General features: G+C 45.1%; 4 protein-coding genes and 1 long non-coding RNA gene across 5 annotated transcripts; 3 read left to right on the top strand and 2 right to left on the bottom strand.

The window, feature by feature from the left end:
* Positions 1-451: 451 nt before the first annotated feature.
* LOC119148797 (histone H4) lies at positions 452-1,300 on the bottom strand. The gene has a single exon (XM_037389358.1). The coding sequence runs from the start codon at positions 1,262-1,264 to the stop codon at positions 953-955; it is 312 nt and encodes a 103-aa protein (XP_037245255.1). The 5' UTR covers positions 1,265-1,300; the 3' UTR covers positions 452-952.
* A 5,571-nt stretch (positions 1,301-6,871) lies between these two features.
* Positions 6,872-7,766, top strand: LOC119148769 (histone H1.03). The gene has a single exon (XM_037389328.1). The coding sequence runs from the start codon at positions 6,895-6,897 to the stop codon at positions 7,573-7,575; it is 681 nt and encodes a 226-aa protein (XP_037245225.1). The 5' UTR covers positions 6,872-6,894; the 3' UTR covers positions 7,576-7,766.
* Positions 7,767-14,840: 7,074 nt separating this feature from the next.
* LOC119148804 lies at positions 14,841-18,996 on the bottom strand. Its single transcript, XR_005104490.1, has 2 exons — positions 18,889-18,996; positions 14,841-14,994 (listed from the first exon to the last, which is right to left on the bottom strand). It is a non-coding gene; the product is annotated as an uncharacterized LOC119148804 (long non-coding RNA).
* An 86-nt stretch (positions 18,997-19,082) lies between these two features.
* On the top strand, positions 19,083-19,790 carry LOC119148795 (histone H4). The gene has a single exon (XM_037389355.1). The coding sequence runs from the start codon at positions 19,121-19,123 to the stop codon at positions 19,430-19,432; it is 312 nt and encodes a 103-aa protein (XP_037245252.1). The 5' UTR covers positions 19,083-19,120; the 3' UTR covers positions 19,433-19,790.
* Positions 19,791-20,901: 1,111 nt separating this feature from the next.
* Positions 20,902-22,282, top strand: LOC119148777 (histone H3). The gene has a single exon (XM_037389336.1). It carries the CDS (start codon positions 21,002-21,004, stop codon positions 21,410-21,412), a length of 411 nt encoding a protein of 136 aa, XP_037245233.1. The 5' UTR covers positions 20,902-21,001; the 3' UTR covers positions 21,413-22,282.
* The last annotated feature ends 3,182 nt before the right edge of the window (positions 22,283-25,464 follow it).

Raw genomic sequence — 25,464 nt, 5'->3', positions numbered from 1 at the left:
GTGTTGCGTGCGTTTCTCACGGGAGAGCCGTGTCGTTGGGGGCGTGAGATGTGTATGTGGTATGTCTCGTCTCCGGAGCCGTCCTGGCTCGGGTTACGCTGGAGAGCTGAGGCGCGGCCGGGAAGCCTGCGATTTATCTCGTGGTCCCCGCAGCTTCCTAGTCGGGCGGTGCCCGGTTGCCGGAGCGGAGCGCGGAATCGCCTGCAGCCAGCCGTTGCCCGCGCGGGCTTTTCGAAAGAGCGAGGGCGCGTAACCCGGTCGCCGCCGGAGACGGCGCCCCGCTGCAGCGGCCCCGCCCCAGCCGCGCGCAAGAGCGATGAGGCCGTTGCCGGCGCCAGCGAACCCGGCGCGGTCACGGCAGCTTCCCCCTTCATATGTAAGCGAGCAGGAGGAAAGGAAGGAGCCGCCGGCCCTCCAGCGGAGGAGAGCTTAGCGAGACACGGAGCCGGGCTTTGCTTTCTCCTTTTTATGTAGTTCGAGCAGAGGCACTGTTCCTTTACCCCCGTGCTTTTTCCGAGCAAAGCCGCTGATGAGGCACGCTAGGTTTGCCCTTCACGGCCCAGCACTTTCCAGGACTCCGCGGCGTCCCTAAACACCTCGAGAAGAGTCAAACTGGCACTCTGCTTGCCTTACAGGGCAGCGCGCCCAGCGAGCTTTTCCAAAAGCGGCTGCTGCGAAGGGTAAGCAGGAAGCTGGTAGGGGCAATGCTGCAGCAGCGGGCTACAGAACGCAGAGCTGGACTGCAAGGGTAGCTAGTGCGGCTGCAGCTCGGGGGAAAATAAAAAAACAACCAAACACGGGGGGCGAGCATGGGAAGGGCAGGAGCCGGGAAGGGAGGCGGTATACGACAACAAAGACGAGCGTGACACGACACAGCTCTTCCAAGGAGTAAATGGGTGGCTCTGAAAAGAGCCTTTGGGTTCTCGAGGTGGTCCGGGAAATGAAAGGCCTTTTAGCCGCCGAAGCCGTAGAGGGTGCGCCCCTGGCGCTTGAGAGCGTACACCACGTCCATGGCCGTGACCGTCTTGCGCTTGGCGTGCTCGGTGTAGGTGACGGCGTCGCGGATCACGTTCTCCAGGAAGACCTTCAGCACGCCGCGCGTCTCCTCGTAGATGAGCCCCGAGATGCGCTTCACGCCGCCGCGCCGCGCCAGGCGCCGGATGGCCGGCTTGGTGATGCCCTGGATGTTGTCGCGCAGCACCTTGCGGTGGCGCTTGGCGCCCCCTTTGCCGAGCCCCTTCCCGCCCTTGCCTCTGCCAGACATGCTGCCGCCGTTCTCTCTACCTAACTGCAACGCAGGGCAGGCCGCGGCGCAGCGCTTTATGCGCGGGGAGCCGACCTGATTGGGAGCAGGGGCGAGTACGGCTAGCGGGGGCGGAGCCTGCGCCCCCTCCCCCCTCTCCGCGCGCGCGGCGGGGCGCCTCGCCCGCCTCCGCCTCGCCCGCCTCCGCCTCGCCCGCCTCCGCCTCGCCCGCCTCCGCCTCGCCCGCCTCCGCCTCGCCCGCCTCCGCCTCGCCCGCCTCCGCCTCGCCCGCCTCCGCCTCGCCCGCCTCCGCCTCGCCCGCCTCCGCCTCGCCCGCCGTCCCCCAGCCCCGGTGCCCCTGGAGCGCCGTTTCCCGGCATCTTCCCCCTCTGTGCGTCGCGGCGGCGCACAGACCTTTCTTTTGCGAGCGGCCGAGCACGTCACTGCGCGGGTAGCCGGCGGCCTTCAGGCCTCTGCGGACCGTTGTTAAGCTTCTGATGACCACGTCTCATCAGTGCTGAGGTCACATCGCAAGGGCACAATGGCAGCGTTCAGAAACGACTGCTAACTGTAACAACTGACAGGTTGCCCTCGTGTCCTTATGCTCCTCTTTGCTTCACATACTGTCAACCATCCGGCAAAACAGTTTGTGGGCTTCTGTTATTTGACTTGTTTTTCAGAAAATCAATAGAAAATATTTTCACATGCGATTAAAATATCGATGTATATGTTACAAACACAAAGTAGACCTGTTTATATTTCTCTACTAAGAACCAATGCTGAGCATATGAAATGTTGGCTTGTCAGCTGTAAATCGAGTTTCAAAATGGTTTCCAACTTTGGCAGGCTGTAGAAATCACTTTGAACAGGCTGCCATAGCCTTTTTTCCTGTATATGCCCTTAAAGACTTTAAAGTATGGGGAGCCTTAGAAAGCAATGTTTCAAGCAGGTCATATTTGACACTTTTCTGAATTACATTTCCATTTAGTTATGACTCATGTGATTATCTTCCCCCACTCTCTCTAGTTCAGTATGTTCTGAAGAATTCACCTGATAATCTTATACCTGCAAGGGTTAAAATCATCAGCACAAAAAAAACCCCAAACAACAAAGTGGCAGTGTTTATGCTGCTGGGAAACATGGTCCCCTGAATTTTGGGAGTTTACTCACAAATTCCAAGAGCCAAAAACTGGGTGGAAGCTATTTTGACAGCTTTGCCTCCTTGCGCTGCCTGTTTGCAGCCATTTAGTTATAGGTAAATCGTTCTATTTTCTTATGTAAATATTCAGTTAAAGGATTCATCACAGTGGTATTAAAGGATAAGAGTTGCCTCAAGAATTCAAGGAGCAATGTTCGTGGCTCTCTTGTTAGCAATTAACATTTTATGTTTGCGTAATAGAATGTGAAAAGAAAAAAGTCCTGTCATATTCTTATATTATACATTTATTTTATTAAAATCTTTTTTTTAATCCTAGAACTGTAGCATTGATTAACAAATGGGTTTAAATTAGCCTTCAGTGCTCGGACAGTTGCACAGTAGTATGAATTAGATTAACTGGTATCAATGGATTTGGGGAACTCCATGTGCTGCTTTTGCCACAGGGAGCAAAGGAAAAAAAAATCAAATACATTAGGAGTTTCACAAGCATCCTTGTCTTCCCTCACTTCTATATCAAAGCTTTATCTGCTTGTGCTATATCTGGAGTTTCCAAAATGCAATTAACTGCCAGTTGCTTAATGGGCAAGAAGGCCTCATTCATATCCTAACCCTGCAATTCTGGAAGAAGTTCTAATATGATTTTTAGAAAAACACTGTATGTCACTTCATTCCTGAAATAGCTTTGGTAATCTGTGACATGCAAAACTACTCTTTCTACCCCATACTTATTATTAGATCTATACTGTCCACTAAACTTAAATTGTTCCTTCTTATCTTTCTCATCCTTGTGCCACTGAGTGAGCTCCAGCAGCAGCCATTAGGTCTAATGCTGTGTCAGAAACTGCTCTTGCTCCACACGAGGGAAAAAGAAAAATGAAAAGTTTCAGTCCATTAGAGCTTCTATATGCAAAGCAACAGGGTTTCCATCCTCTCAAGAGTGCTACTGGACAAAGGCTGGAAGATATAGTAATAGTTTTCATCTGTATTTGAATGGTGTTTCTGTGATTTAAAAAATGGTTCCATTTCCTGATAATGAGGCATGTCCTGTTGTATGGAAAAAAAATATGATTTTGACATGTCTTTCAAATGTGGAATACATACTCTTCTGAACATTTTGTAGTGTATATCTCACCATGAGCTACAATCTATATCCAAAAATTTGTCAGAAGAACAAAATACAATTGCCCTGCACAAAGCCAAGAGTATCACCATTGTGGAAGCCACAATTCACACTGAAGAAATCAGTTGCTGTTCATTTCAACATGGTGATAATGGAACTAGTGCATTAACACTTATTTAGGACATTTTTAATTTCCTAGTAATTCAGGAAAAGAAATGTCAGTAGGTGCAGAGGAAAACATTGGGGGCCTATGAATTTTAAACAGGAGGAAGCCGGGATTTACGATTTACTGAGCATTAGGACACCTGCATCTGGCGACAGCTTTGAAAAAGGACATTAAAACACAGGGTAACAATCATTTCATACTACCTACCCCAATCTTCCTTGGAACAGGGGCAAGGGTAGGTGTCCAATTTCAGTAAGTGGTCTACATAAAGTTAAATCGATCCAAAGCAAGTGTGAGGTTCTGAGTCAAAACTTGAACCCACCACATTCTCCTGTCAATTGTTCTTTTATTATAGTAACTTCCTAAAGAAATTCTGGATAGGATCTCTCCATGGGACTTGCTAATTCATAAAAATGTTTATTTCCTGGAAGGAAAGTAACAACGTTTTACTAAAATATTTCAGTATTTTTAATTACATTTGCTGATTCTAAAAATGAAGGAAAGGTGGATGGAATGGTGATACCCAAATACAAATTCTGCCCCAGGTGGTAATTGGATATCAAAACTTGGGGGGCCTTCCTGCTGTACCTACGTAACTGCAACAAGTTCCTGTGTTGAGCACATGCTCTCTGTACTGGATTACACTCTATTATGGTTGAAAAAAAGAAATTTTACTCTACAGTGGCTAATAAAGTAAAATCCATTTACTTGATTATAATCAAAATATTTGGATAAATCTAGGATGTTATACTTGAATATCCAGAAGCAAAATGTGACTGAATAAAAGAGCCAGAGGTAAGCAAATGAGCTGAGTTAGTTCAACAACACTGTTCTTATTGTCTGGTTTGTGCTAATCTTTCATTTGACCTATGTTGTAGGAAGACCATAATGTTTTTTTCCTATGAGAACCCACAGCCTGATGCTACCCATCTGTTTTGTCTTGTTCACAAATCTCTCTCATAGTGGCCTGAGATAATCTACAATGTACAGAAATTTATCTAATATGGTGCAATGAGGAGCTTGAGAGATCAGAATCAAATCTTAAAACACTTTCCAGTTTCCAAGTAAATAGAGAAACGATCATGACAATGAAAGCAAAAAAATTAATGTTCCTTTTCTATTTCCAGGTATATCAGAGTCCGTTTCTGCCTTAAACAATTTGGGAGAAATAAAAAGATTAATAGGAACCTTGCAGACTGACAAGGATGAAAATATTCCTTGTTGTACAAGGCCAGAGAATTGTCAGAAAAGAGCCACTAAATGTGAATAGCTTAAAACAAACAAACCACTTATAAACAGGTATCAGTGGACTAAAGAGTTACAAAATGTTAGCTCCACTACCTCTAAGAGGACTTGAAATCTCCATTCTTTATGACCATGGGCTCAGTACTACTCGATTAGAGAAAATCTTTTCCTCAGGGTGTCAGCAGTTTTGATACAGTCCTCAATTATGTCACTGAGGACCTTAATCCTCCCCCATTTTAAGAAATAACCATCAAAAAACCATTAATGGATATTAATATTGGTTTTCCATTTCAGTGTTTAATCAATACACAATGCACAGTTCTGCAGTCTCACACGTTGCAGTTTTGTCAAGCTCGTTATCTCAGCCAGATCACCCAAAACATGTATTCACCTTCGCTTTACAGGCTGAAATGCATTCTCTGGGAGACCTCACTAAAGCTCTATTACTTCACACATTTCACCTTCAAGAACAGAAAATAAGCGGGTGTGTTAAATTCCTTGAATAACACTAGTCCTTGCGTTGATTGAAGCCCTTCAGCTTTTTCAATTAAACACCTGTAATCGGAAAAGAATTTCTCGAATGTCGCATGGAGATTCAAATCAGCGTATTTTCACAGTCCCAGGCAGCGGGAACTCTACGTTGTATTGTCATTTCTTTCACCCTGTTACACCTACTTTTATCCTTGAATAGGTCTGTTCACCCGTTTTTATGAGCTGATGATAGCCTGGTATCTATTTTAGGAAACACAATATTATTGCAGGCAAAGTGTTATTTGTTTCGTATTAAAAAGAAAGCAACATATCATTGAAAACAAAGGAAGAAAGTGAAAATTCATCCATTGTTTGGAATATGGAGCTGGCACTGACCCGGGGAAGGAACCCTCTTGAAAAGTTTTAAATGCTTATCTTACTTTTGAAAGGAACAAAGTCGTGAATCACCAGATGCTGTTATCAAAGCAAAACACAACATCAACATTCATTCATTCGAACAGAGAAATCAGTTTTGCATAACAAAGTGTCCTAATTACAGAACACACCCTCAACTAACCGGATTTCCACCTTTAAATCCCCGTCCTGTTCAAATTTCATTACACCCCAGATTCTACTCCCCAATCAATTTTAACAAATCACGATGCAAAGTTTTTATACGTTTTAAGGCTCAAATCTGGTCTATTACTACTGAAACTATCCTGACTTTTGAATTTAACAAACGAAAGCGACTAAGTTAAGATCCAATGACAGGAGCATCAGCCTTCAGAGGGGCACGTAGGTGCTTTGTTCCATTGAAATACTTAAGAAGACGTAAAGTTACACTGGCTTTCACACGGAGCTGCTAAACCAGAAACGTCTCCCCAAAAGGCATTAGCTCAGACACCGTGGACGCGGAAGGGACACTGAGCACATTCAGCGATTTCGAAGGGACGCGGCTTGGCCGAGGGAGCCATCTCTGCCCCCGCGTTCGCCACCACGGGCCGAAGCTGTGTTACTTCCTCGGGTTTAATATCAATTTATCCTGAGAAAACCCGTTCAAACCATACCGGGTTTTTCCCTGCTCTGCAGAGGACCTTCTAAAGTACAGGATTTCAGGCCGGCTGTGCTCATTTATGCCAAGGTATACTTTTAATCTAAAAGGTAAAAGGAAAGTTTCTCTCTCCCGAGGGCTCAGCGGCCCCACGCTGAGGAGTTTCTGGGGTCACTTTTGCCTCATTTGTCCTCCTTCCGACGGGAAACTCCGTTAACGGGTAGCACACAATCCCTGCTCCCCGCCCGGGAAGAAACGGGGTGCACCGGTTGTAAATTTCGGGAGGAAAAAGTCATTTTTGTACCGGGAAGAAACACAACCGGCGCGGCGGCGGGCGGCGGGGCGGGGCGGTCCGCACCAATCAGTGCGCGCGGCGCTGCTATAAAAGGGGGCGCGCGGCAGCTGCCGCTATTGTTCGTGCTGATACCGTAGAGGTGCCATGTCTGAGACCGCTCCCGTTGCCGCGCCCGATGTGGCTGCCGCCGCTCCGGCCCCGGCCAAGCCTGCCGCCGCCAAGAAGCCGAAGAAGGCGGCGGGCGGCTCCAAGGCCCGCAAGCCCGCGGGCCCCAGCGTCACCGAGCTGATCACCAAGGCCGTGTCCGCCTCCAAGGAGCGCAAGGGGCTCTCCCTCGCCGCGCTCAAGAAGGCGCTGGCTGCCGGCGGCTACGATGTGGAGAAGAGCAACAGCCGCATCAAGCTGGGGCTTAAGAGCCTCGTCAACAAGGGCACCCTGGTGCAGACCAAGGGCACCGGCGCCTCGGGCTCCTTCCGCCTCAACAAGAAGCCTGGCGAAGTGAAGGAAAAAGCCCCCAAGAAGCGGGCAGCCGCGGCCAAGCCTAAGAAGCCGGCTGCCAAGAAGCCCGCCAGCGCCGCTAAGAAGCCCAAGAAGGCGGTGACAGCAAAAAAGAGCCCCAAGAAAGCTAAGAAGCCGGCAGCTGCCGCGGCCAAGAAAGCGGCCAAGAGCCCTAAGAAGGTGACTAAGGCTGCTAAGCCGAAAAAGACGGCGGCAGCCGCGAAGAGCCCGGCCAAAGCGAAGGCGGTGAAGCCCAAAGCAGCCAAGCCCAAGGCGGCCAAGCCCAAAGCGGCTAAGGCGAAGAAGGCGACCCCAAAGAAAAAATAAATGGTGCTGAAAAAATCCCGTCTGTCTTGCAGATAAACCCAACGGCTCTTCTAAGAGCCACCCAAACTTTCCCAAAAAGAGCTGAAATGCCATTTCTTACGCTTTGCGCGTGTGTGTGTGTGTGTGCGCGCGTGCGCAACTTCCTTTACTCGGCACTGCTTTTTGCTTAATTATGGTCGATGTGGAAACAGCTCAAACTTCCGCGCTTTTTTTCAGGGGAGCGGACAGCCGTACTGCGGTGGTTCCCGGCGGCACAACTCCTTAGCGTATACCCGCGGGTGTGGATGCAAATAGCTTCCCGGTTAGCCGCAAGAAATCGGTGAGCCCGAAGTCCTGTGGAAGTTCGGCAGCGGTCACGGCACCCCGGCTTTCGGGGGGCGAGGTGCTGGGGTCCCGTGGTGTCTCCGATCAGCCGGGGGGCGAGGAGACGCTCGGAGGCCCCCCCCGGCCCCGACCGGCCGGCTGGCTCCGAAAAGCCCGCGCCGCGCGCGGATTGGCCGCCACTCTGGGCTGTGGCGGTTCCCGGGTTAAACTGATGCTCCGGTTCTTTTCTTCACTCAGCGGAAGAAGCTGATGAACTTCCTGGGGACGTGCTCGCCTGCCTATGGGTTTTTTCACTCTCAGAGCAGGTCTGCCTCCTGCAAGCTCGCTTCCTTCCTTGGAAATGGCAAGGCGAGCGGGGTCCGGGAGGCGCGGGTGTCGGGGGTTGCCTTTTGAGCGTCCTTGGTGCTGCCCGCCGGTCCCCGACTTCGGCTCTCAGCCTCTTGCGCCTGGGAGCTGCCGGGCTCGGCTCTTAGCCGGGTGCCGAGGGCTCATTTTTGCAACGGAGAGGCTGGGGAGCAACGCTCGGCGGAGTAGGAACCCGACCCAGAGCCTCCCGCGTGTCTCCCTCGACCCTGCAGCCACCTCCTTGCCCCAATGACTCGACCGTACCCTCCTTCTGTCGCCTTTACCGCGCTGAAGCGATGCCCTTCACTCTGCCTGCAGTAAGAAGCAGTCAGGGAGAAGTGACGGGGGGAGGGAGGCCCTTTCCTCACTTTAGTTGCAGTGCTGGTGCCACCGCTTCCCCAGCGGACAGGAGAAAGGGAAATTTTGTGGAACAATCCGCTCAGCGGTCAGCAAAGACGGCTGATCTCAAGTCCGTAGCTGTTAACTTCGTATATCTGAATGGATTACCCAGGAACGGGGTCCCAGCAGTCTAGAGGACAAATGGTGGGACTGGACTTTGCCGGTATTAACGTTGTCACAAAGACTGTCGGTGTCCTAAATCTCTGTACTAAATGGGAAATAAATACAAAACAGAGTAGTTTTATTTTTATGTTTAATTAAATTGATCATTAATTGGGTTTATTTATATAAATATTATTAAATTTATATTTAAACCACCTTCCTGAAACACTGCTTTTACTCTGTCTGCCTTGCCTCTTCTGGTGTGTCTGAGTTTTCAGTCCTTGCTTGGCTTTGACCTCTTCCTCTATAACATACAAACCTGCATACATATCCCACTTTTTTTTCCTGAAAGTATTGAGCTGTACCCCTTCATCCTGACAGCCTGAATTCCTGAGCCCGTGAGCTGTGCCACTATTTAGGATAGAGATGCTCCTACCAAGGCTGCCATAAGTGGAGGGTGTTGGTAGTCACTCCCACTAATTCTCAGAGTTCCACCCAACAAGGTGCACTGACCCAAGGTGAGTGGGTCAACTGCAATTTTCCAGCCTGCTCCAAGTAGTTGGAGGGGAGTAGACCTTGACTGGGTGCAGTCAAGCAGCAGGTATGCTGCTGTAGCAAACCTGATATTCATGATTAATATTTTTACATCTGAGCCAGAAAAGGCAAAACCTAGTAGCATGGGCAGAACTGTATCACACATATCCCTTCTAATTGAATTGACCTCGGTGGGATAGCCCTGGGATAAGTCCAGGTAATGACAGCCATTCACTCTTGGCCTATTGCAACTTACCTTCCCTGCTCACTTGGGGGAGTCATCAGGGCGTTTCTTTCCCTTTTCTAAGAGGTAAGAGGGGAAAACTGAAATTAGTTATAACTTTTTAAAGGAAATTCAGTTACTTTTGATATTGCAGTAGCTGAGATTTAGAAAACTAGTATGTTACTGAATGTAAGCTATGATGGAGATCACTGGCCTTATGTACATTAATACCAATCTAATAATACTTTTTACAGGCAAAGACTACATAGCTGTGGCTTCAGCTAAATAGACTTAATAGTCCTTAGCAGGAGATAGCTGCCAAATAATGTAAGAGAATCTTCCATACTACAAAAATTAAGTCTATGTGTAAGGAACACTGAATGGACTAGCTATATAGGCTTCAGTGGGTATGCTATTCAGTACAGGGACAAAATCAACATCAAATAAAAAAGTCCTGTTAAACTTGTAAAGCTGAGCTGGACAGCATAACATGGGTAGCTACTGGATTTTTTTTTCCCAACTGGAAAGAGTGCCGTGTAAAAAAAGCAAGAATGGCCTGAGAAAAATCAGCTTTCAGGGACACATGTAATGTCATGTTTATGCCAATTGCACCACTGGCACATTGGTTAGTACCCCTAATTCATAATTTTTCATCCTTCTTCCCCCTCAGCTTCTGCACTGCTAGCCCTGTGGATGCCATCTCTTCTCAGCTACAGGAGCAGATGTGCACCACTCCAGACTGATTCTCCTTCAGAAATAACTTATCTTCAATTTACAGAGTCACTGCCACAGTGTCCAACCACTATGTGTCCCTCAGGGTCCCACACCATCTTCAACAGGCCATTCTCCATTACTTAAGCAGTTTTATATCCTGGTCATCAGAGAAGTTGATATCTTAAGAAAAAATCATGGTATACTATTCTGCTGTCATGGTTCAAATTTCTAGCTAATCTGCTGAGCTTAGGTTTGACTGTGTGATTTATGATTGCAATGGAAAGGGAATACACCTCACTTTGTTGTATGACATCCTCTTTGGCCATCTGGGCTTTAAATTCTTTCTCAAACCTATTAAGATGCTTTGTGAAACTGGAGAAAGAAGGAAAAAAAGATAAGCTCTGCTCAGAATCTTCCAGGATGTGTCATGTGCTAAGATGGGCAGCTTGAAAAGGACTTTGGACATGTGCTCATAATGGAAAATCAAACTTCAAAACAACTGAGAGGGACTAATGGTTTTTTGTCTTCTGATAGTGTTGGTGAACAGGTCAGTTTCTGGACCTTGGGTACATTTGTTACAAGGAACATCTTCCTTGCCCATCATGCCCTTATCTCCATCTCTCGCTTAGCTAGGTGTCCTTTTCTGAGAACGAATGAGCAGGAACTTTCCCAGACATTTCCTATCACAATCAGGGGTTGCATTAATATCCCAAAATATGATTCTAACAAAGCATTTGTATTATATGACAGGCCATCTCCATGGCCATGCAGCTTCTATTTATTGAACTTTTTTATATAGGCTATGTCATGTCCCTAGCCTGTTCCACATTTGCAAAGTGCTCAGCCTAATGCATATTCTGAGATGAGTAGCAGATTTCTTAAACTTTTATAATGACTTCACTGCATGGACATTTCCCCACACTACAGACTCTAAGGAATGTGAGTACCACTGCCTGGAACACAGGTAATATGGAAAGCAGAACTTTAGGATATCAGACACAAAACACATTGTCTTTTGTGAATAGTTCTGACCTGGGAACTGGATTGGAATCAGACTGATCAGTGATTCTGTGCAACGATTTGACATGGAGAACTGAGCTGCTGGTAGTCAAAGACACACCTGAACAGGAGGCAAAAAAAGGACAATGTTTAGTGAGCAGCCATACTTTGGCAGAAAATACACAGATGCCCTTTATGATTTTTAATGCTAAGCTGCTCAAAAATTAGGAGTAAGGTCAACAACAACAACAAAAAAGTTTCAGAATTTCAAATTATTGCAAGGAAGACCTGTTTTTATTTGTTTTCTCTTCCATAAGATCAACTTTCATTTTGCAGATTTTCTTAGTAAATTGTGATAATAAAAATCTGTGATGTTCCAGCACTGGAAGTAGAAATGGAGAAAGAAAATAACAGCAAATGAATCCATGAGTTAGGTAAGGGTCTACATGTACAAAAACAGACTCTCAACAACCTGGCAATAATTCTGTTGAAGTAAAAGTACTTCCTTACACAATAATAAATCACTGATGAAGACTTTTGTGTTATAGGGTTGCAGCGCTAGGCACCACAAAGCCAGATTGCCCGTCAGATTACCACAAAACTAGCTATTTTCTGTACATGTATTTATCTCTTTGTTCTCTGTTAATGGGTTCTGTTACTCCTGTGCTTTTTGTGTATCTCTGTGTCTTTAACTGTAGTTCTCATGTGAAAGTAAGAGTTTATTCTGCATGGCCTCAGCCTGTCTTTGAAAACAAGGGGTCCAGAAAGTCTGGACTATATTCAAGAAGGAAGTCTTAAAGTGCAGGAGCAGGCTGTGCCCATGTGTCAAAATACTAGCCAGTGGGTAAGACCATCAGCCTGGCTGAACAGAGAGCTTTGGCTGGAACTCAGAGGAAAGCAAGGGACGTTACCACCATTGAAAGAAGGGGCAGGCAACTCTCGAGGACTATAAGGATGTCACGAGGTTATGCAGGGCAAGGATTAGAGAGGTGCAAGTCCAGCTAGAACTGAGGCTGGCAGCTGCTGTAAAAGATAACAAAAAGTGTTTTTGTAAGTACATTAGAAACAAAAGGTGGGCCAAGGATAATCTCCATCCTTTGTTGGATGCCAGGGGGAACATTGCCACAAAGGATGAGGAAAAATACTTAATGCTTTCTTTGCCTCGGTCTTTAACAGTCAGACCAGCTCCCCTCTGGGTACTCAGCCCCCTGAGCTAGAAGTCAGGGACAAGGAGCAGCAGAATAATTCCCAGTGGTATCTGAGGAAAAAGTAAGTGACCTGCTGCTCCACTTAGACATGTGCAAGTCTATGGGATCAGATGGGATCTGCCTAAGGGTATTGGGGGAGCTGGCGGAGGAGTTTGCCAAGCCACCCTCAATCATTTACAGTCCTGTCTAACTGGGGAGGTCCCAGAAGACTGGAGGTTGGCCAACATGACGCTCATCTGCAAGAAGGGCAGCCAGGAGGATCTGGAAAACTACAGGCCTGTCAGCCTGGCCTCAGTACTGGGGAAGATTATGGAGCAGATCATCCTGAGCACCGTCATGCAGCATGTGCAGGACAACTGGGGGATTAGGCCCAGCCAGCCTGGGTTATGAAAGAGAGGTCCTGCTTGATGAACCTGATCTCAGTCTACAACAAGGTGACCCACCTTGCAGATGAGGGAAAGAATGTGGATGTTGTTTAGCTGGACTTTAGTAAAGCTTTTGACACAGTCTCCCACAGCATTCTCCTGGAGAAACTGGCTGCTCATGGCTTAGATAGGTATATAGTCTCCTGGAGAAACTGGCTGCTCATGGCTTAGATAGGTATATAGTCTATACTGGGTAAAAAGGTGGGTGGATGGCTGAGCCCAAAGAGTGGTAGTAAATGGAGTTACATCCAGCTGGTGGCCAGTCACAAGTGGTGTTCTCCAGGGCTCAGTATTGGGGCCAGCTCTGTTTAGTATCTTTAACAGTGATCTGGATGAGGGGATTGAGCGCACCCTCGGTAAATTTGCAGACAACACCGAGTTCGGGGGGCAGTACTTGAGGGAAGGAAGGCTCTGCAGAGGCATCTGGACAGGTTGAACAGATGGGCTATGGCCAATTGTATGACATTCAACAAGGAGAAGTGCTGGATCCTGCAACTGGATCACAACAACCTCACACAACCCTGCAGGGTTGGGGAAGAGCGTTTTGAAATCTGCCTGGTGGAAAAGCACCTGGGGGTTCATGGCTAGCTGAATGTGAGCCAACAGTGTGCCCAGGTGGCCAAGAAGGCCAATAACATCCTTGCTTGTATCAGAAATAGTGTGGCCAGCAGGGCAAAGGAAGTGATTGTCCCCCTGTACTTGGCACTGGTGAGGCCGCACCTCGAATAGTGTGTTCAGTTTTGGGCCCCTCACTTCAACAGGGACGTAGAGGTGCTGGAGCATGTCCAGAGAAGGGCAACAAAGCTGGTGAAGGGTCTAGAGAACAAGTCTTATCAACAGAGGCTAAGGGAACTGGGGTTGTTTAGTCTGGAGAAGAGGAGGCTCAAGGGGAATCTTACTGCTCTCTGCAACTACCTGAAAGGAGGTTGTAGGCAGATGGGGGTCGGTCTCTTCTCCCAGATAACAAGTGCTAGGACAAGAGAAAACAGCCTCAAGTTATGCCAGGGGAGGCTTAGATTGAATATGAGGAAAAAAAATTTCACAGAAAGGGTGGTCAGGCATTGGAACAAGCTGCCCAGGGAGGTGGTAGAATCACCATCCCTGGAGATATTTAAAAACATGTAGATGGGTGCTTAGGGACATGTTTCATGATGGACTTGGCAGTCCTGGGTTAATGGCTGGACTTGATCTTAAAGGTCTTTTCCAACCAAAATTATTCTATGGTTCTAAAAACAATAAAAAGATCTCTCTCAGAGGCTTACTTCTTAAGAACATCAAAGCTGGAGTTTTATTTCAAGTGAAACTATTCCAGTACTATTATGAAAAAGCTTCTGCAAATGTTAAAAAGAATTGTGAGCTAATCTTCCATAAAAGGCTGAATGTTTGATTAAGTCCAAAGATATTTGAAACAGGGATGTAGTGTTGTTGCACATCCTCACTAGTAGTGAGCACCCTAAACAAATAAAGCAGAGAAAAAGTTCTTCATAGTATCCTGGATTGAATAAATGGATAGATATAAATATGTACATTTCAAGACTTAGTTTACAGAATCTCAAAAGGAAGGAGCTACGTGGGGAGCCAGCTACAGTGTATGGACTGAAGGTGGGAACAGCCCATGTGGAATGCCCAAAAGTAAGAGTGTGATATGAGTATCATTAATACCAGACCTGTTCTCTGCCCCTCGTATGGCAGTACAGATTTGGGCCAGCTTGAGTTCAGGAGCAGAACCACTTTTAACTTAGACACATTAGACTTCATAAGGTTACACAATAGAATTTTCATGCCACAAGTTTCTTTTTTACTCCCTTGATCACAATGCACCCATTCCAATGCTGAGCACTGGGGGATACCAGCTCTTCTCCAGAACACATTGTCAAAACATGTCACTAGTGTGACTCCTCCTAGGATCCCCATTCACTCTCCATACTCAGTTTTGGACAACTCTTTCTGGATTTGGAATTGTGTTTTATTCTGATTTTTACTTTGCAGATATTTTTTTTTTTATCTCTTTGCACTTCCATTCCCATGTGACTTTTGTTCATCACTCCGGTAGGCCTCCTCCTGGGACATCAGTGAAACCCTGGTGCTTTTTCCCAAAGAGTGCAGGGTCTGCTTTTCAATGATTTCGGGGTTGCACTGCCAGGATCTGTAGAAAAAATGAAATGTAGGAAAATAATAATAGGATTATTATTCTCATCAAACATTGAAAACAATAGAAGTAAACAAAGCATATGTCAGGACCTGCACTAACCATAAAAAAGGAGTTCCTGTTATTCTTTCAGCGACCAGTGTATGCTGGCACTAGTCAACCAAGGCTATATATACTGGGTCTGTATACTTCATATGCATACTCAGTTGTATGTAATGTAAACACATTACCTAGCAACAACTAAAAACATCAGTGTGTTATCAACACTCTCCTTACACTAAAGCCAAAACACAGCACTGCACTAGTTACTAAGAAGAAATAAACTCTCCCAGCCAAATCTGGGACTTTGAACTAGTAAAAATGTACATTGCCATTGCCATCAGCACTGTGGTGTTTTGCATTTCTTTGCTGATTCTCTGTTTTCTCCACTGTAGCTGTTCTCATGACAGAATTTTATGCCCATTCCCTGGCTACCTGCCTTTGGCCACTTGCTTCTTAACTGCTGAAATATTTTTCCCCTTCAATCAAAGAGAACACTTTACTATTACCAGCATCTCTCTCCTGTCAGGACCAGATCTGGTGAGTTTGTGCACTTCTGAGTCAAGAAGCTTCTTTCATGAAAAGCAGGTGTGTTTTAGACACATTTCCTCTTCTCTAGTGTCAAAGAAAAGCTGACGAAGTAGTCCATGTGACAACTATCCAAAAAATCCTAGTTGCCTGGGCAGGAAAAGTAAGCTACACAAAGGCAGTACAATTTTTTTTGTTTTCTTTGTGTTTTTTTTTCTCAGAAAAGGAAGATTGAAGAAAACATGTCCCCCTCCCTTCCCCTGACAAATATGATGGAGAACTAGTAGCAACTGACATGGAAAAGGCTGAGATACTCAACACTTCATTTTGCCTCAGATTTCACTAGCAATCACTCTTCCCAAATCTCTCAAATCATTGAACTTCAAGGCAGGGACTGGGGGAATGAAGTCCCTACCATCATTTGAGGGAGGGACCCCTGCATCCTCATCTCAAACCTCTCTGATCAGGTTTGAGACCATTTGAAAAACATGAACATACACAAGTCTATGGAGCCCAAGGAGATGCATCACAGGGTCCTGAGGGAATTGGCAGATGTAGCTGCTAAGCCACTCTTCAACGTATTTTAAAAGTCATTGCAGTCAGGTGAAGTTCTCAGAGACTGGAGAAAAGTGAATATCACAGGCATTTTTAAAAAGGATAATAAAGAGGACTCTGGGGCCTACAGACCAGTCAGCCTCACCTCAGTGCTTGGTAAGGTCATGGAATGGATCCTCCTGGAAGCTATGTTGAAGCATATAGAAGGCAGGGAAGACATTAGAGACAGCAAATAAGGCTCACCAATGGCAAATCATGCCTGACTACAGCCTCCTGCAGTGGAGTGACTGCATCAGTGGATAGGGGAAAAGAAACTGGTGTCATCTACCTAGATTTCTGTAAGGCCTTTGGAATGGTCCCCCACAATGTTCTTACCTCTAAATTGGAGAAGTATAAATCTGATGCATGGATTGTTAAATGCATAGTGAATTGGCTCAAAGGCTGTATCCAGAGTTAGTTTATTTTTAACAGACAGAGCTAGCAGACCAGATGAAATTTGATGTATAATTTGGAATCATCTGGAACAGAAGAAGAGATGGCTCTAACCTACCTTCACTTTATTAGTTAATTTCGGTCATGACTCAAAAAACAGTGCTGTGAACAAGTAGGTATCTACACATTTTAAAACAATCAAAATTGATTCTGACATTTTATTAAGGTGACGATGGAGAAAAGGGCACAGACAGCAGAAGACAGGGAAATATTATATGTAGTCTTCCTGGGAAGAAGCAGCTTATTATGGAGCAGGGTTATAGTATGAAGCTCTAAATTACTTTATCCCATTAAAAACAAAAACAACAAAAAACCCCCCAAAAAACCCCAAACACAAACAAACAAACCCACCCCCCCCCAAACACACACACACACACAAAAAACAAACAAAAAAACCCCCAGCCAACAAAACAACAAAAAAAAACCCACAAAACCAGAAACAAAACTTCAGCTTTCCAGAACTGGACAACTCATCAGGGACTGCCTGGGAAGGTGATCTGGTGAAGCCCAGGATTGTTTGGCAACCTCATGTAAGGTGTCTGCAAGTGGTAATAACTCCCAGAGGGGACCCATGAAACAGATCCCCAAGGACTGAACAGACCGGATAACTAGATTTTCATAGCAGAGTGGGTTCAGGGAGCTCTGCAACAGGTAATGCTAAAGTACCCTGATAGTAACATCTTGGGGGCTTGCCTGTGTACTCAGAGAGTAACGAAACCTGCAGCAAATGTTACACGAGGTACTTCTCCTTACCGGTGCAGGATACAGCTACCTTACACTCAAAATCTCCCGGGAATAACAGAGGACCCGACTACAGAGTGCTCAGTTTCACAGTGGCCTGGTATCCCACTGCAGTCCAGTCATGGTCCCTGAACTTCCCTTCCTGGAAGGGGCAAACTGGCCTTAGGAGAGAGAGCACCATGAAGTTAGCCGTGGCATCCCCACTGTACAAAAGAATTATCTCCATGCCCCAACCTAGGATACTGTCTGGTCTGAGCCTTTAGGATGTCTTCTTCAGAGTCTTGGGTTGTATTTTTGGGGAGTTGGTTGGGGTTTTGGTTTGTTGTTTGTTGGTGATGGTTTGGCATTGGTTTTTTTTTTTTGGTTGGTTGGTTTTTATTTGTCTTCCCCCATTTAGGTTTCCTTTGAGGTTTAACTGGAAAGACTGTGCATAAATAACATGGCAGGCTACATTATTTCCATCTGCCAGTGAATGGCCGCTGGAACAGTGATTTCTCTGCTAGCAGGTGCAACATCTGTATCTTTGGCGTATGCTAAGATAGAGATTGATTACTGGCTAATGTTATATTGTATCTTTATGAAAGGATACATTATATAAAGCCGCTTAGTTTGGAAGGGAAAAAAATAACCAAACAACGTCCATGAGAGGGCAGCAAACGCTCAATACTGAAAAATTCGTTCGCTTTCCCGAGTTTTTTTCAGGTCAAAAGCCAGCTAGGAAGGATTTTTGTTAAACACTGTTTCTCCTTTTTAACCGTAAAACCTCGAAAGATTTTTGTCCCTAAAATAAAGCACAGAGTTGAACACCTTCCTCTGAATGACAAAACCATTCTTCTTTTTACATATTTTTTTAATCACCATAAAAAGCCACGTTATTGTCTATGCTATCAAAAAAGCCACGTTATTGTCTATACCACCACAAGAACAGAAAGTACTGTAAAAATAATTCTCCAAAGGAACTGCTTTACTTTAAAAAAAAAAAAAAAAAAAAAAAAAAAAGAGTGGAGTATGAGCACCTAAAGGGGTAAACTCTCGATTAGCATACCTTTACTGCTAAACTCTCCTTCAGGTAAAGTTCAGAAAGGGCAAGAAATGGACATGAGAAAGAAATTCAGGAGGGGTAGAATTTCTCAGAAACATGAATGGACAGATTTTGCTACAAGATGCTCCATTTAGAAAAAAAAAAAAAAACAACAACCAAACAAAAAAACAACCAACAAACAAAAAAACCAAACCAAACCCAAAAAGAAACCCACCTCCAACATGAGGAGCAGCAGTTTAAAACACTGAAGCTACACGTGACAATCTACACAACCAGCTCAAATTGCAATTCATTAACACGTACCCATATTTTAAAACAAGAGTTACATAAAAAAATCAAAAAGTAATTTAAGTGATTCAGTAACTGGGATACCTTTTTATGATAGAGGTCTTAGTACTAAAAGATCACGATGTATGAAAGTTTTCTTAAAAGTTTATGAACTATTACACACACAGACCCAATGTCTTTACTATCCGAAAAAACCCCGAACGTACCCAAAAAAGGCATCAACACCGAACCACTTGTGCCGCGGGAACGGAAACTCACAGGAACCCGCCTTTCTGTGCTAGCGGGGCGCGCGATAGGGAAAGCGGGGAGATTCGGGGGAGCCAGCACGAAGCCCCGCCCCTCCGTGCTGCAGTCCTCAACCAGGTCGGCTCCCTGCGCATAAAAGCCGCCGCTCCGCCCCGGTCTCGTTACACTCTCTCCCCGCGACTCAGCAGCAGCATGTCTGGCAGAGGCAAGGGCGGGAAGGGGCTCGGCAAAGGGGGCGCCAAGCGCCACCGCAAGGTGCTGCGCGACAACATCCAGGGCATCACCAAGCCGGCCATCCGGCGCCTGGCGCGGCGCGGCGGCGTGAAGCGCATCTCGGGGCTCATCTACGAGGAGACGCGCGGCGTGCTGAAGGTCTTCCTGGAGAACGTGATCCGCGACGCCGTCACCTACACCGAGCACGCCAAGCGCAAGACGGTCACGGCCATGGACGTGGTGTACGCTCTCAAGCGCCAGGGGCGCACCCTCTACGGCTTCGGCGGCTAAAAGGCCTTTCATTTCCCGGACCATCTCGAGAACCCAAAGGCTCTTTTCAGAGCCACCCACTTAAACTGGAAAAGAGCTGTGTTGCGTCAAAGCTGGTAAAAGAACGTGAACGGTTTTAATACTTTTTTCCCTACATGCTATCTTATGTATTTAATTTTTTTAAAAAATTCTGGTTAAGTACAGGCTAACTAAATGCATGATGCTGCTAAGATTACATAATTGTTATGTTTGATATATTGGGGAACATACAAAGCTTATTGATTTTCAGTATCGATAACAGCATTGGAGTCTAGCAAGCCTAGATATTTTAACTTGCTCTCCAGTAAAGACAAGCATTTAATAATAACACACTCTTAAACTGGTGGTTCTGATACTTGGTAAACTCGCCTGGCTCAGGCAGCTACGCATCGCCCTGCGGACGTTTCTCATAGCCTGTGTTTTTCAGTCATTACGTAAGCAGCAGAAGTAGGCGGTATTTTTATTTTAAATTATGTTAATACCTGTAAGGATGTTCGGCACGTGAAAACGTACAGCCGCGGGGTGGGAAGTGTCACAGCTAGCCGGCCCCTGAGCCCTTTCTCATACGCTTTTAAATACCGGAACGATCTCATCTGTCCTCTAAAAGTTGGTGGGTTTTTTAGGGAGTCGTCCGTTATTCTTTGTGCGTCCGGTGTGGTAAAGCTTAGGAACCTGCTGCTTTCAATTTACGGCTCCGGGAGTCAAAGCCGTTCTTTATCTCCAGTGTAAGCACGATTTTTCCCTTCGCCGAAAAACCCTTCTGTACTCGGGCTCTTAAGAACAACTCTCCCGGCTAAGAAAACAGCGGAAATACGCAGTGGGGAGGATGAGAAGCTTGTGAACGATGAAGTCTGAATTTCTTTCCGTATGAACTATTTCCAGACTGTTGCTTGCTGAACAACAAAGTCGTTGAAAACGCTATCACTTGAATTACGGCACTTTCCATGCGGAATTCCTCTCAACCTAAAAGCACTCCCATACAGGCTACGGTATTACTTTCTACTCTTTACAGATTAAAGTTACTCTATGTAAAACAAAGACAGACAAACACACACACACCTCCAACCGAACACCCCGCGCGTGCGCACACACATACACCCCAACAAACAAAAAAAAGAAAGCCTTGTTATAAGTATTTCTAATGAGAAAAGCTCTATGATACTTACTACTTTCAAAGATCAATTTCAGCTGCTTAGAAGGGAAAAATAAAACAATCTTCGGGTTCGGATCAACATACGTTACACGTACCTGTTTCCCTTTTAAACAATGTCCGCTAAAGGTTTTCATTTTTGCTATAGATTTTAATAACTGCTATAAGAAATAAGCAACACCAAGGGTAACAGCGGTGAGGGCAAGGGGGGGGGAGGGTGGGCGGCTGGTAATTAGGCGCGCTCTCGAGGCGGGATTTTCAAATTTGAAAGTATCCAATGATTAAGGCGCATCGCTCTCAGCCAATCGGGGACGAGAACATGATATAAAAAGGGCTATGGTATCAGCGTGTAATCAATCCACAGCAGTGGTTTTTGGAGCCAGCTCGTTCCTCTCGTAGAGATGGCGCGGACGAAGCAGACGGCGCGTAAGTCGACGGGCGGGAAGGCGCCCCGCAAGCAGCTGGCCACCAAGGCGGCCCGCAAGAGCGCGCCGGCCACGGGCGGCGTGAAGAAGCCGCACCGCTACCGGCCCGGCACGGTGGCGCTGCGCGAGATCCGGCGCTACCAGAAGTCGACGGAGCTGCTGATCCGCAAGCTGCCCTTCCAGCGGCTGGTGCGCGAGATCGCGCAGGACTTCAAGACCGACCTGCGCTTCCAGAGCTCGGCCGTGATGGCGCTGCAGGAGGCGAGCGAGGCCTACCTGGTGGGGCTCTTCGAGGACACCAACCTGTGCGCCATCCACGCCAAGCGCGTCACCATCATGCCCAAGGACATCCAGCTGGCTCGCCGCATCCGCGGAGAGCGGGCCTGAGGCTCCTGCCCCAGGGTCCCTTCTCTGTGAACCGGAACTTTTATCTCTGCACCCTTAAAGGCTCTTTTAAGAGCCACCAAGTTACACAGGAGAGCTGTGACACGGCCTTTTCTATTTATGTAAAGGACTGAATAATTTTAAAGCTCTTTTCAGGTAATGTAAGTTTTTTCTTTTGTAAGTATTACTACTTTACAACTTTTCCCCTCTGCTGCTCTCTGCTCAGCTGATTTCTCTTTGCACTTGTTAGGAGAACTTTGCACTAAGATGTCACAACTCCAGAGAAAATGTGCTACTTATCCTTCCTAACCAGTCACCTTGCACTCCTTGATTTTTTTTTTCAGCAGTGTTATGATCTGTTTTGGTGAGGGGCTTTGAAATATCTAGTTAGCTCTACAGAATAAGTAACTGAGATTTAATAAATCAGAAATGTTAGTGTATATATAAGGTAAATAAAAAATACTCTTGGTAAGCATTGCGAGAGCTTTAAACTTTAAAGCGGAATAAGACAGAGTGTAGCTGTAATTTTTCCCTGCTCCCCTCCCCAGACTTGATAATTCCAGTAAAATAATTTATTTTCTATAGTTTTATTGGAGCAGTGCAGTTTTCACTTCTTAGGAATGTGGAAGGCATAACATAGGTTAGTATTGCAAGGTAAGCTTCAAGTTTTAAACAGCTTTTTATTAAAATTTGTTGTAGGTGTACTCTCATTGGTTTTACCATGATGTACTTCAAAAATTGTAACACTGTACTAGAGATCTTAGCTGTGCCTCTCAACGTATTATGTGGAGAAAACAAAAGTCCTTCAGATGATAAGCCTGATGCAAGGGATAAAAATGGGGAATTCAATAAACTGGTCTGTCATTTATATTATTAACTTTCTTTGCTTGATTTATGACTTTGAGGAAAGGCTGTGGTAGAGGACAAAGGAGATGAACCCGGTGAGCCCTGCCAGAAGTTTCATAGGGTGTGTTTCAGAAACATCACACAGGAGGTAAAACATTACAGATAAAAGAAATACTCATAGTATAATGATGTAGGTACGAATTTACATATGCACATATATATGTGTGTATATTTCATATATATACACGTACGTATATATGCTTTTCTGTCACTCAAATTTTAATTCTTCTCAGTATCCACCCACCTCTGTCTCTTTCCAAGTCCCTTCTACCCATGCACCACCCAGCCATATCCATCCAGCAGACACATATTCCATCTCAGCTGATCACTCCATTTTTTGCAGTTCCAACAATACAATATAAGAGATCAAGTGAAAGGAACTACTTCACAGTTAGACTAGATAATTGTTGTTCCTCCCTTACAGCTGAAAGTTGGTTCTATTAATCTCTTTGTACATCACCAGTTGCAAAGCAAGGGGTAGCAATTTTATAAAGTTGAAAGTGGAAGTGCTCCTGATGGAATACCACAGGGACTATGTCTATAAAGGCATATTGAAGTTATTTATATGATTAGATTGTTAAAATGAACGACATGTCTGGCTACACTTCCAGATTTCTGTGGGCTCTGTCCTGATTCTAGTTGTTGGTCCACATTGGCCTTGTATAATTAATTGAAGGGATTTTGTATCTAGGCTCCACTTCCAGGCTAGCAAGTGTTAAAATGGTTAAAACCTCAGACTTGTTACAATTGTAAATAAATAGAGTGAGGTCACTAGCTTACTGAAACAGAAACTGATGCTCACTTTTAATGCACACCCAGGCTCTGGAAGAAGCCCTCACTGTTACTAAACAGTGGAATTCACTCTCAAAAGTGGATGAAGAAATTATTCATCATGACACGTAAGTAGTTAATATCTTGTCTGAGTTCCCAGGTCTTGTATCAGTGTTATCTAGTAAAATTGCTAAAAATAACTGGGTAGGATCTTACAGCATTAACAAGGTGGTACTTCTTAGCAATACGATAGAGGTCTTTCCACCGCTCCCTCTGCTAACATTAGATATGCTCTAGGACAACTGAAGAAGTTGAAGCAAGGACTGAAATTATGCTTTTGTCATCTGGCTTCTTTTAGAAGAACACAACTCTTATGGGCTATTGGAAGGTTTCCTTTACTCCCCAGGCTGTAAGTGAAAAATCTCTCTCACATCAAGGTTCCTCACAAGAACTGGAGAAATCTTAGTTATGCTATAGCATAAAACTTCAGTTACAAAACATGCTAATATTTTCTTTCTGTATAATTTGGGATTCTTTTATTTTGATTCACTTCAAACCCAGAAAAGATTTTAATTTACATGCAAGTAGAGGTGAAGTCTGTCTTGAAAAACACACATTCATTGTGTTTGAAAGATAAAAACACAGACTAACTCACTCCTGTGTTCATTACAAACTGCACAGTTGTTCCATTCATCACTCGGTAACAGTGCAGATCTCTACTTCCATCGAAACCTAATTTCAAAATAAGGCCATGAAGATCAACAAACTCATAAAGGGGCTTTATACGGAGGGAAAAAAAAAGGTGTGGGGAAAGACACCCCCCAAAAAAACTTAGTGTAGACTTCTTCAGTCAAGATTGACGAAGTCTTTCCACTTTCTTTCCTCAGGCATCCAGGTGCTGTCTGATAGATTGTGTCTATAATGGAGCAAGCATCTCTAAGAGAAAACAAATGGTGCTCAGAAGCCTCTACTGACACTGCCATCTTCTAATAGGACCCTTCAGTGCTGCCCAGCACTCAAGACTGTTACACCCCGGGTACCAATGGTGCATTTTACAGATGGGGGAAAGATAGGAAGATGTTTCCCAAAACAGTAGGAGAAACTACTCCCTGATATGAATCTGAGGCCTAATTTTTAACTTCCTATTTTAATGTTCAGGTTATTGTTAGACTGGTCATTCCTATATGCATGTTGCAGCAACAATTCAAGCAAAGGTGGTTGGAAGGACCCTTATGAGGAACGCTGAAAGCTGCATGCGCACACGTATACATACACAATCATGCCAGTAACTTCTGAAGAATCCTAGAAATCTGACAACTCAGCGTATTTTCTGACTGTATAAAATCATGTGATTGCTACCTGGGGGAGTGCAAATTCAAAACAAATACATGTACAATCATTGGAAAAAACCACAATTTTCCACCTTAAATTTTTAATGAAACTCTTATTAAAAATATCCCAGTCTAACCACCTCCCCACCTGCTCCAAAAGAAAAACAAAAAAAACCCCCACAAAAAAACAAACACCAACACCAATCTTCTAAAAAAACCCTCAGGAAATAGATAACAGTTTTTACCCCCACTCCACCTCCTTTTATATTATCAATAGAAAAAAAAATCCAGAAAAACTTGATAGTTATTCCTGTGTACAATACTTTTCAGTCAGTTTCGTGGTCTTTTTAGGCATGTTTCTGCGCTGTAAGAAATAAGACTCATGTGACCTGCTTCTTTGGCATGGTCATACATAATTGAGACTGGTCTCAAAACTGACTCTTTGAGACAGATATTCTTGCTCCCGGGGTTAACAATTTTTGGAGCAAGGTGGTAGCCCCCAGTAAAACCTAATGCCTTAGGTTCAACACAAACAGAATTTCAGTGGGCTATGGGAAGTTTCCACTTTTGCCCAGATCCAGTGAGCTAGGCGAGGTTAGAGGCAGTTCCTGAGCCCAGGCCCATGTCAGACAGAGAAGTGTGTGCCATCTCCCTTCTACATCAAGGCCAGTTGAGTCCAGTGCACTCATAATGCAAAAAAAAAATCCTTTCTGCCTGATATTCCCTGCTGACCAAGCTTAAACTAATACATTGACTTCCGAGCCCTCCCTGTGTCCAGTTTTGTCTCTCTCCTACACATACTGCTCAAAAAGTGCCTGTTACTATCCTTTGGTATTTGCAATCCAGGGAATTGCAGAGCAGGAAATGTAGAGCCTTATGGGGTTTATTAAAGATGAGTATTTACATGGAGAAAACATAGTAAAACATGGGATAATACACTAAAACCACCGCGACACAAAGAGGAACTGGGGACATAAAATCAGTGCTACACTCAAAAAAAAATTATTTCTAAATTAAAACCAGTGCTACAGCTCTTTTGTGTGCATG

The sequence above is a fragment of the Falco rusticolus genome, chromosome 5 (genome assembly GCF_015220075.1).
Source record: "Falco rusticolus isolate bFalRus1 chromosome 5, bFalRus1.pri, whole genome shotgun sequence".
Lineage (NCBI taxonomy): Eukaryota > Metazoa > Chordata > Aves > Falconiformes > Falconidae > Falco > Falco rusticolus.
Note: the sequence above shows the minus strand (reverse complement) of the source record. Positions and strands in the feature narration are given on the sequence as shown.

What these genes read in the sequence shown, in the direction of transcription:
- LOC119148797 (XM_037389358.1), bottom strand. Translation starts at nt 1,264, where the DNA reads ATGTCTGGCAGAGGCAAGGGCGGGAAGGGGCTCGGCAAAGGGGGCGCC.
- LOC119148769 (XM_037389328.1), top strand. Translation starts at nt 6,895, where the DNA reads ATGTCTGAGACCGCTCCCGTTGCCGCGCCCGATGTGGCTGCCGCCGCT.
- LOC119148795 (XM_037389355.1), top strand. Translation starts at nt 19,121, where the DNA reads ATGTCTGGCAGAGGCAAGGGCGGGAAGGGGCTCGGCAAAGGGGGCGCC.
- LOC119148777 (XM_037389336.1), top strand. Translation starts at nt 21,002, where the DNA reads ATGGCGCGGACGAAGCAGACGGCGCGTAAGTCGACGGGCGGGAAGGCG.